Genomic DNA, 10,889 nt, shown 5'->3' on the forward strand with positions numbered 1-10,889 from the left:
TCGATGGTGGAGGCGCCGCCGGCGCTGGGAAGAGCCCCCCGAGGAAGAGGACCCGGCCCTGGGGGGGCGTCCCGAGCGGCCCCGAGCCGAGGGCCCTTACCCGCACGCCCCCTCCAGCGCCCACCGCGGGTCGCTTCGCCGGCCGTCCAGCAGCAGCCGCGCAGAAGGGCAGGCGGGAGATCTCGCGAGAGCGCCGCAGTTCCCGCGAGAGGCGTGCCGAGCCCAGCCGCCCCGGCCACCGTAGTGGCGGAGCGGACCGGAGGGGAGACCGCAGCTGCTCTTCCTCGGTTTTTCTCCTCTTCCTCCCTCCTTCCCCCGCCCTCCCCGGGGAACGGGGCGGTTGAGGTCTGTCTGAGAACGTTTTGATTGGCAGCCCGGAAAAGCAGCGGGCGAAAGAAATCGGTTGTGCCCTCGCGTCGCGGTCGACCCCGGGCGGCCACAAAAAGAGTAGCGAGCTCAGTGATAAAATAGATGAAATTAAAACGTGAAATAAAATAATTTGTTGTTTATTCGTTTAGTCGCTTCCGACTCTTCGTGACTTCTTGGACCAGCCCACACCAGAGCTTCCTGTCAGTCGTCAACACCCCCAACTCCCCCAGGGACGAGTCCGTCACCTCTAGAATATCATCCATCCACCTTGCCCTTGGTCGGCCCCCCTTCCTTTTGCCCTCCACTCTCCCCAGCATCAGCGTCTTCTCCAGGGTGTCCTGTCTTCTCATGATGTGGCCAAAGTATTTCAGTTTTGCCTTTAATATCATTCCCTCAAGTGAGCAGTCTGGCTTTATTTCCTGGAGGATGGACTGGTTGGATCTTCTTGCAGTCCAAGGCACTCTCAGGATTTTCCTCCAGCACCACAGTTCAAAAGCATCCATCTTCCTTCTCTCAGCCTTCCTTATGGTCCAGCTCTCGCAGCCATATGTTACTACAGGGAACACCATTGCTTTAACTATGCGGACCTTTGTGGTCAGTGTGATGTCTCTGCTCTTAACTATTTTATCGAGATTGGTCATTGCTCTTCTCCCAAGGATTAAGCGTCTTCTGATTTCCTGACTGCAGTCAGCATCTGCAGTAATCTTTGCACCTAGGAATACAAAGTCTTTCACTGCTTCTACATTTTCTCCCTCTATTTGCCAGTTATCAATCAAGCTGGTTGCCATAATCTTGGTTTTTTTGAGGTTTAGCTGCAAGCCAGCTTTTGCACTTTCTTCTTTCACCTTAGTCATAAGGCTCCTCAGTTCCTCTTCGCTTTCAGCCATCAAAGTGGTATCATCTGCATATCTGAGATTGTTAATGTTTCTTCCAGAGATTTTAACTCCAGCCTTGGATTCCTCAAGCCCAGCATGTCGCATGATGTGTTCTGCGTACAAGTTGAATAGGTAGGGTGAGAGTATACAGCCCTGCCGTACTCCTTTCCCAATCTTAAACCAGTCCGTTGTTCCGTGGTCTGTTCTTACTGTTGCTACTTGGTCGTTATACAGATTCCTCAGGAGGCAGACAAGATGACTTGGTATCCCCATACCGCTAAGAACTTGCCACAATTTGTTATGGTCCACGCAGTCAAAGGCTTTAGAATAGTCAATAGAAATAAAAGAATAAAATGAAATAAATAATAAAATCAATAGGGAGCAGCTAAGAAATGGGTTGTTCTCCGAGAACCCCCTTCGGTAATTGAAACATTTACATAATAATAATAATAATAAAAATAATAAAAATAATAAAAATAATAAAAATAGTAATAAAAATGGAGGTGAGATGAATGTTGGAGTCCCAACCAGGAGTGTTGGACGACTACAATCATCATCCTCGGCCAGCATCTACGTTGCAAGCATCCGGGCGACCGCTTCATGGCAGCAAGAAATCATTTGGCTGCCTCTGCCTGGTCATCCGGATTATTTTCAGCCCGGATCTGGCAGCCCCCATGGGGTGCTGTGGCCGTTCAAGGGTTAACTCCGCTGCCTTTGACTTCCTTCTCCTGAACTCTGGGGCTCGCCGTAGTTGCGGAAGTGAGCCTCAAACCATAGAGCTACGGAAGGAAGGGCCAAGAACGTTGCTACCGGTAGCTCTTTGGGTCAAGCGCCTTAACACTCGCTGTTTCCTTTTCTCCGGGGGCCGGCTTGGCACAGGGGAGGCAATGCCCCGCTATGCCCAGCTGGTGATGGGGCCTGCGGGGAGCGGGAAGGTGAGTCTTGGGGACTGCGTGGTTTTGTCCTGGGAGCTACAAGCTCCCTTGGGCGGGGATGAACTTCTATGATCTAGTGCAGGGTTTCTCAACCTTGGGAACTTGAAGATGCGTGGACTTCAACTCCCAGAATTCCCCAGTCAGCATTCTGGGGAATTCTGGGAGTTGAAGTCCCCCCATCTTAAAATGGCCAAGGTTGAGAAACAGCTTCAAGACTGGGAATTAAAGTCCACCCATCTAGTGGCTGGTGGTTCTGCTGCCTCCAGATCCAGCCTTTTTTCCTTGTGCCTTGATTTCCCTCCTTGGCGGGGATGAGCCACCCAGATGCCCAGGGCAGGGCTCCAGCCGTGCCAGGCAAGGAGTAGCCAACCTGCCATCCTGGGGGGCGGGGGGCCTTTGCAGCTGCCAACCGAGCCTCTCCCCTCCCCTTCCAGAGTACCTATTGCTCCATCATGGCCCAGCACTGCGAAGCCCTCAACCGCTCCATGCAGGTGGTCAACCTTGATCCTGCAGCAGAACGCTTTGACTATGACGTCATGGCAGGTAAGGGGGCCTCCCTTTTAAAACGGGGCCCGTGTGGGACCTTAAGGAGCCAACGAGTTCAATGCACCCCTTTGGGTTGAGAGGGAAGCAGCTCACTGGGAATTTATACAGCCAGATACTTTGGAGTCCAAGTATCTTTCCAACATGGTGCAATGCCCCCCACCCCGGGCAATGCCCGCGAGCCCAGCACTGCGTGGTGACCTTGCATCATTGAGCTGACAAATAAAAGCTGGGGACCCCTGCCCTGATGCTTCCCCATTTTGTCTTTCAGATATCCGAGAGCTGATCGAAGTGGATGATGTCATGGAAGATGATTCTCTCCGGTTTGGCCCCAATGGTGGCTTAGTTTTTTGCATGGAATATTTCGCAAACAATTTTGATTGGCTGGAAGAATGCCTTGGCCACGTGGAAGACGATTATATCCTTTTCGATTGCCCAGGTAAGCACGTTCCTCCTAGTGACCTTGAGGTTTTCTTCTGTGGAAATTGGGAGAGGGAAGGGGAGGGGGACGGATATTTGAAATGAATAAACTTATTTGTGCTTTTTAGGTCAGATTGAACTCTACACGCATTTGCCAGTGATGAAACAGTTTGTAGAACAGCTGCAGCAGTGGGAATTTCGTGTCTGTGGTGTTTTTCTCGTGGATTCTCAATTCATGGTGGAATCTTTTAAGGTATCTTACTGATTCAGAGGTGTTGAAAATTGATCAGCGAGCAATCGTTCATTTTGTTCTGCACGGTTGCAGAACTTCGGCATATCCTTTGTTGGGGTTTGCAGTGACCCTTTTGTGGTGGTTAAACAGGAAACATTTTGGGAAATGGGGCATACACAGACCTCCTGTGATTTTCTTCTTATGTCCTGTCTCATTCTGATAATAGTTTATTTCCGGTGCGATGGTAGCCCTCAGTGCGATGGTTTCCTTAGAGATTCCCCAAATTAACGTCATGACTAAGATGGACCTGCTGAGCAAAAAAGCAAAAACTGAAATTGAAAAGTAAGTGTGAACAAGGAATGCCTGTATTTTGGGACACGGGGAAGGTGGGTCTCAACCCTCAGCTTTATTTGATCTTCTGTATTTCACTTCTTGCAAAGCATACAGGAAGTTTTGCAATTAAAAGAAAAACAGTTAAGAGGTGTAGGAAAAAAGGGAAAAAAGAACAAAGCGAACACTGATGCGTTTGCTGGGGAACTGCTATGGGGTAAACCTTAGTGAATTTCTTTCAGATATCTGGATCCCAACATGTATTCTGTGCTGGAAGATACGACAGATTTGCTCAAAAGCAGGCAGTTTAAGAAGCTGACCAAAGCTATCTGTGGCTTGGTGAGTGGTGTTTGTTTATTTCCACACACGACTCCCTCTGTCCTTCTTTACCTGGCCTCAATTAATAGTCCCCATATTTGTTGGAAATGGGAAGATGTTTCCCAATTCACGAACAAGGGAGGACAAAGACGTTGTTTTAAGGCAACCTGTCATGCGAAGGATGTTAATAGTAACTGATCCAGCCTGTAGTTTTTCTCTCCAGATGGACTGATGGCCGTGTGTTTTCTGTAGATCGATGACTATAGCATGGTTCGCTTCCTGCCTCTTGATCGCTCCGACGAGGAGAGCGTGAACATCATACTCCAGCACATCGATTTTGCCATTCAGTACGGGGAAGACCTGGAATTCAAAGAACCAAAAGTGAAGGTGCTGAGCCTCTTCCTCTGGGCTCCACCAGCATTACCACTCCCAGGCCACTTTAGTTCGATCAGATGTGGACTGTTTTAGCACCCACAAGTTCAGGCTGGATCCACCACATCTCCAGCTTAAAAAAATGGAGTTGAATGCTAGGAGGGATGCAGCTTCTCCAAGTGTAAGGCAGACAAGGAGTAAGAATTGGCAACGGGCAGCTTACTTTGTCCCAAGCCAGCGTCGGGTAGGAGTCAAGATGCTGGACTAAGGCAGGGGAGATCCAAATGCTGCTTCTGCCTTGGCTGTGAAAACCCACTGAGTAAGATTTGGCTAGTCACTATATTTCATCCGTCCTACCTTACAAGGCTGTTGTGCAGGAAAAAATGAAGGCAGAGAGAGGTGTGTGCTGCCTTGTGCTCCTGGGGTGAAACTTCAAGGATATAGGTACAAATTAGACATGAGGAAGAATGTCTTAACTACAAGAGCTGTGAGTCAGTGGAATGGATTATACCTGCAGTGGTATCTTCTCCTTCACCAGAGGTTTTCCAACAGGCTAGATAGTCATCTACTGGGGTGCGGTGGTGAATCCTGCAGTGTGCAGGGGGTTAGACTTGAGGACCTCTTAGGCCCCCTCCAATTCTCTGATCCGATGATTCTGCGTCTAACAAAATAGCACACCCACACCCTCGCTGTTACGAGGCCAAAGGCCACAGATGATTATCTCGAACTAATTTTGGGCCTGAAAGAAGTAACATGAGTGCAGGTTCCTTATTCTGGAGTAAATTTTTTCCTGCCCTGGTGCAAATAATATTGTAGAAGCCTGGATCAGTTGACCTAGAAGGATGGTGGGTCTTGGTTTTACAAGGAACAGTTGCAGTACAAGTACTGCGGTCTTTCTCTGTCTTGGACAGCTGTATAATCTTAAATCATTCCAAAATTAAATCTTGTGTTTTCTACAGGAATCAGAAGAAGAGCAATCTTCTGCTTTCGATGAATACTTCCAAGATCGAGTGGACGAATGACGGCTTTCGATTTCATTAAAATTTCTGCACACTGTATTTCGAAATTCACAAACTGTTGGGTGATTCTCTAGGAGCAATCAAAGAACGGGGCTCTCTTCCCACAAGAACATATATAAGGCCACATAGTTTTATTTTTGGAAGAAGTTAAGTATGCATTATGAAAAATAAATTATTGTGTTTCGTTTTCTTCCCCCTGGTGGTTTTCTCAGTTAACAAAGAAAAGAAGCTTCGGGTTGCTTTTGCCATTGTTTATAGTACTGCGATTTGGTTTACTTAGAAAAACCAAAGGTGTGTCAAAATGAAATATTATTTCATTGCAACTGTGTGCGATGCCACTCCCAAGCAACCTTTGGGACCAGGTCTCAAAACTATTCTCACCCTCCCTCCTGTGCCAAAAACAGCCATGTGCCAGCTGCAATTCAACAGGTGTGGCTTCAAGCTCCCACACTCCCTCTTTAAAGACCACAGTAGGACAGCAAAGGGGATCAAAGAAACAGCTTTGTCAAGGGAGAGGGGGAGCCCCTTGCTCCATTGCGCTTGCCAGCTTTTAAGTTTTATTGTTTTTATTGGAATTTCTTTGGTTATGATCCACCCAGAGTCCTTGGGAATCAGGTGGCGTACAATTTAATAAATAAATAAATAAGTAATAGCAATAGTACTTTCGTTGTGAGCTGCCCAGAGTCATTGAGAGTCGGGTGGCACACAAGTTTAATAAATTAATCATCATCGCCATCGCCATCTATCTGGCAGGGATGATGCGCTCCCGGCTGGATTTCAGTGACGCGCCTCCGACGTCCCGAAGGTTTGCCTGCTTACATTCCCACCAGGGGGGCAGCGGCTTCCTGCCCTTCGCCAGCACAGCCTTCTCCCCGCCAGATGTGCTGGACTGCCGCTCCCACAACCTCCCCGGCCCGCCCGCACGCTGAGGCATGCCGGGAGTTGAAGTCCTCCCCGCCGGGAGCCCGGGCCGGCTGCGCCGCCCCCTGCCGGCCGCTGCATCGGCCGCGCGCTTCCTGCCGGCTCCCCGCAGCTGGAAGAGGAAGGAAGCGCGCCGCCGCCGCCGCCGCCCTCGCCCGCCCCGCCGCCGCCGCCGCCCTGCCCGGAGGAGCGCCTCGCCCGCCCGCCCGCCCGCCCGGAGGAGCCGCCGCCGCCGCGATGCCGGTGAGAGGAAGGGGCCGGCCGGGGGTCGCCGAAGGCGGGGGCGCTGCTGGCTGGGCTGGGAAGGAGGAAGCGTGTGTGCGCGCGCGCGCGTGGTTGTGCAGGGGTGCTCCGTGCCCGCTCGCCCGCCTTTCAGACCCGCGGGAAAGGGAGGGCTGGCGGCAGCGTCTCTCGGTCGCCGGGCACGGGAAGGGCCGGTGCGCGGCCCCGATGGCTGCCTCCCTCCCGGGCTCTAGAGCCAGGGGCGGGGCTGGCAGAGGGAGGGGTTGGGGGCTCCGGCTGGGGGAGGGTCTGGGGCACGACCTTGGGGGCACCAGGTTGGGCTTCTTGCCGGGAAGCGTCTGTGCCCCAAGGGCGTAACTGGCCAGCTCCAGGGGGTGGGGTGGGGGTGGGGGTGGGGAGCGAGCCCCCCTCCATTTCTCAGGCCAGGTTTGGGTCAGAGGGCTGTAGGTTGCCGACCCTCGGCCTTTATGGCTGCTTCCGTGTTCTGCCAGGAGTCTAGAGGCAGGCCTGGTGGGGGAGTCGGCATCTTCTCAATGTTTGTAAGAAGAGCCACGACCCTCCCACCTTTTTTGCCCCACGTTGGTCCTTCTTCACTGATCACCCCTCCTCTTTTCCATCCCAGGCCTATCACTCCACTTTGATGGACCCAGACACCAAGCTGGTTGGGAACATGGCTCTGCTGCCCATCAGGAGTCAGTTCAAGGGACCGGCCCCTCGCGAAAGTAAGTCCCCTGCAAGAGAGAATCTTCCCTAGCTCCGGTTCGTTGTAGTCCTCAGCCTTCAACACCTTAGACCAGTGTTTGTCTCAACCTTGGCAACTTTAAGATGGGTGGACTTCAACTCCCAGAATTCCCCAGCCAACAGAGGGCTTTGGACCTAATCCCCAAATTACCTGCCAGGTTGATTTAAAAACATTTGGCTCTAGGAGAGAACATTTGGGGATATTTTGGATTTTTGCACCCAGCCCTGTTGGTCAATGCCATTATAATTTAAGATGTTGATTATCACTGTGTTGTTTTTAATCCTGTTTTGTTTTTGTGCAGCACAGAAGTGTTAATCAATCAATCAATCAATCAATCAATCAGTGTATTATGCTGCAACCACTATACAGAGTTGTTTGCAGGTGTTTCTTAGGAAATTTCATTTTCTTCAAGGTGACTCAAAAAAGACATTGCATTTCCCTCTTTCTTGCTAGCCAAAGATACAGACATAATAGATGAAGCCATCTACTACTTCAAAGCCAACGTGTTCTTTAAAAATTACGAAATCAAGGTAAGGGAAAGTGGGCCTTAAAACGTTCGCCACATGCAGCGTGGGATGCTTTTGAATGGGAGAGTTTTGTGTTTTCTTTTAGATATATATAATTTTATTAAAAACTTTAAACACAAGAATAACGGTAATACAAACTAAGATACAGCGCAAAAAAAAAAGGAAAGAAAAAAACTAAAGGTGCAAAAAGAAAAGAAATAGCAGAAAAATAGAAAAGGAAGAAAAAAGACGTAAATAATTAGCTTCCAATCTTCTTTATAGCAGTTATAAGTACAATTATAAATGGACCTCCCTCTCTAAAGTTACATCGTGACTCTTCTTTCTATCATCTATCCTATCTAATCATCAAAACCATAAATCATAAGTTCATTTTTTTTTCTTTTTTACCCAAAAAGTCCATAAGGGGTTTCCAGTCACCAATAAACGTAGTTATTGTCTTTTCTCTAATCAAACAAGTCAGCTTGGCCATTTCAGTGAGTGCTGTCATCTTCGCCAACCATTCCTCCATTGTAGGTATTACCAAATCTTTCCATCTTTGTGTGTAAATAATCTCACGGCAGTTATCGTATATAAAAACAATGCTCCTTGACATTTTTTCCAACTGTTTATCCATCACCCAAGAGGAAAAATTCTGGTTTCAGTTGTATATTAATCTTTAAAATCCTCTGAATCAGTGTATGTAGTTGAATCCGAGAGAGCTTTGTGTTCTCAATAATGGAAATGCAAAACTTCAGGGAAGCCCTGGGGGATGATTTCAGATCTCTGCCTAATCAAACATCGTCTGGGACGGCAGGGTTTTTCAGACTGGGTCCTGTGAACCCTAGTATTCTGTGAGAACTTGACGGGGCTCCGTGAGAGATCAAAGAGAAAATCAAACCAATAAATACAGTTCCTTTTTGAGAGGGGAAAAAAAAGGCTTGGTATTCCATCTTAAATTCTTTCTTTCTTGCAGAATGAGGCCGACAGAACCTTGATCTACATAACCCTGTATATTTCGGAGTGCTTGAAAAAGTTGCAGAAGGTATGGGGGGGCTGAGGGTTTGGTGGCGCCTTAAAATGAAAGGCAGTGCCTTTTTTTAAGTTTTAAAAAATGCTCTGAAATCCAAATAAATAAAATGTAATACAAACTGTCAGATGACTGTGACATTTTCTTTTTCGTTTTTGAACGTAGCCCGGCACTAAAAAAAAAGGCTTATTTTAGAGAAGCAATAGATTGAAATTGTTGCTTTAATTTCTTAAACAGCTCAAATGGTTTTGCTCGCTTTTATTTTCAGTGCAATTCAAAAGGCCAGGGGGAGAAGGAAATGTATACTCTGGGGATCACCAATTTCCCAATCCCTGGAGAACCGGGCTTTCCGTTGAATGCTCTGTATGCCAGACCCAGCAACAAGCAAGAAGAAGGTAAGGAAAATTGGAAAAAAGGAAAATTGCAAGCGAGTCCACCCAATCTCAGTCTTAACCATGGTTAGTTAGATAGAAGAACTACTGAGTTCTGTGCATAGCATTGGAATATTATGCTACTCAGCCATGGTTTTCTGCAGCTTCTTTTTCCATGTAACTGAATATCAAGGTTTCACTGTCCATCTTCCCATCCCTTGGGCAATTCCTGTTTGCAAAGGAACGCTTAGTTTATTTTATTCCACTGGATTGGGCAAGGGAAACCCTCAAAATACCAATCTACAGCAGAGCTCAGTTTCCCTACATCAGAGCCACGGTTTGAACATCCTTCCAAAATGCCATCAGAAATACGGCTGGCTGGTTAAATCTGTCCATCAGAAAGGGTAATATCTTGCTTTATAACAGGTTTCCCTAAGAGCAAAATCTAGCTTCATCTCTTGGGGAAAAAAAGGTGCTAGGAAAGCTGTTGGTTTGGGAGTAGGAGGAGAATTCTGAAGCATTTAAGTGTTGAACTTGTGAGTGCCCTAAAGTGATCTGCTTTCAGCTGACTGTACCCTTCTCTACTTTAAGAGGTTATGAGAGCGTATTTACAGCAACTGAGGCAAGAAACTGGCTTGAGGCTTTGCGAAAAGGTCTTTGATCCCCAGAGTGACAAACCGAGTAAGGTGAGAAGCACTGTTTCTGTTTTGGGTCTATTCAAGACTAACCGTAGCTGTGTTTTCTTCAGGTTGTTTTAAAAAAAGAACAGCAGGATTGGTCCAATAATGGGTATATTTCAATATTGTAGAACAGTGTTTCTCAACCTGGGCCACTTGAAGATGGGTGGACTTCAACCTTGCTGGCTGGGGAATCCTGGGAGTTGAAGTCCACCCATCTTCAAGTGGCCCAGGTTGAGAAACACTGCTGTAGGACTTCATCAACCAGTTCAGCAGCCTGAGATTGCTCGCTTGGCATTCAACCGCAGAGCATGGGCCTCAGGTCTTGAAAAGGGGCTAAGAGTGGCTGTTGCGGTGAGAACTGGCTTTCTATTATCTTTTCCTTTTCTGCCCTAGTGGTGGACCTGTTTCGTGAAAAGGCAGTTCATGAACAAAAGCCTTTCAGGACCAGGACAGTGAAGACAGTGTGCAGATCTCAGGTCACAGCACCGCGTTTCCAGGGATGTCCAGCTTATTGCTTCTGTTTTAATATAAGTTTTCTACTGAAGAGAAAAGGTGCTTCTGTATCGAAGGCTGCCAACAGGGGGAACGATGCAACTAAAAATCATGTGCAATTCTTGTTGAGCTTGGTAATAATAAAAGCAAAAGTTGTTTCTAACGCTGTTTTGTCTGTATTTGCCCTGACACCATCCTGCCCGAATCCAGAAGAGCTCAGCCCTCATTCTTAATGTCTGGGAATTATGGGAGGAGGCATCCAGAAGGCATTGGGTGGGGAAGGCTATCGTGCGCTTTTAATAAATTTGCAGCGTGCATCTGCTCTGAAGCACGTCCTGTGCAGAGAAGTAGCAGACGCGTGACTGCATCACACAGACCCCGAGGAAGTGCACATAAAAGATGGCTTGCAGCACAAATAGGTCTGTTGCTTTAGCGATAAATAGCCCATTGGAATGTGGCGCAAAATGTGCCATGAAATGACAATATAGCCTCCC

General features: G+C 48.1%; 2 protein-coding genes across 2 annotated transcripts; both read left to right on the plus strand.

The window, feature by feature from the left end:
- The first annotated feature begins 2,022 nt into the window (after nt 1-2,022).
- On the plus strand, nt 2,023-5,603 carry GPN3 (GPN-loop GTPase 3). The gene is made up of 8 exons (XM_063315640.1): nt 2,023-2,179; nt 2,614-2,722; nt 2,994-3,161; nt 3,271-3,395; nt 3,601-3,716; nt 3,947-4,043; nt 4,275-4,403; nt 5,354-5,603. Exons 1-8 carry the CDS (start codon nt 2,132-2,134, stop codon nt 5,414-5,416), a joined length of 855 nt encoding a protein of 284 aa, XP_063171710.1. The 5' UTR covers nt 2,023-2,131; the 3' UTR covers nt 5,417-5,603.
- Nucleotides 5,604-6,535: 932 nt separating this feature from the next.
- Nucleotides 6,536-10,471, plus strand: ARPC3 (actin related protein 2/3 complex subunit 3). Its single transcript, XM_063315597.1, has 7 exons — nt 6,536-6,577; nt 7,200-7,299; nt 7,773-7,849; nt 8,799-8,867; nt 9,121-9,247; nt 9,815-9,909; nt 10,297-10,471. Exons 1-7 carry the CDS (start codon nt 6,572-6,574, stop codon nt 10,357-10,359), a joined length of 537 nt encoding a protein of 178 aa, XP_063171667.1. The 5' UTR covers nt 6,536-6,571; the 3' UTR covers nt 10,360-10,471.
- The last annotated feature ends 418 nt before the right edge of the window (nt 10,472-10,889 follow it).

Source organism: Candoia aspera, chromosome 15 (genome assembly GCF_035149785.1).
Source record: "Candoia aspera isolate rCanAsp1 chromosome 15, rCanAsp1.hap2, whole genome shotgun sequence".
NCBI lineage: Eukaryota > Metazoa > Chordata > Lepidosauria > Squamata > Boidae > Candoia > Candoia aspera.

Excerpts from the sequence above, each read along its gene's own strand:
- GPN3 (XM_063315640.1), top strand. The coding sequence starts at position 2,132 with ATGCCCCGCTATGCCCAGCTGGTGATGGGGCCTGCGGGGAGCGGGAAG. Across the intron at positions 2,180-2,613 it reads GGCCTGCGGGGAGCGGGAAG|AGTACCTATTGCTCCATCAT; the intron begins GTGAGTCTTGGG and ends CTCCCCTTCCAG. Across the intron at positions 3,162-3,270 it reads TATCCTTTTCGATTGCCCAG|GTCAGATTGAACTCTACACG; the intron begins GTAAGCACGTTC and ends TGTGCTTTTTAG.
- ARPC3 (XM_063315597.1), top strand. Across the intron at positions 7,300-7,772 it reads GGGACCGGCCCCTCGCGAAA|CCAAAGATACAGACATAATA; the intron begins GTAAGTCCCCTG and ends CTTTCTTGCTAG. Across the intron at positions 7,850-8,798 it reads TTAAAAATTACGAAATCAAG|AATGAGGCCGACAGAACCTT; the intron begins GTAAGGGAAAGT and ends TCTTTCTTGCAG.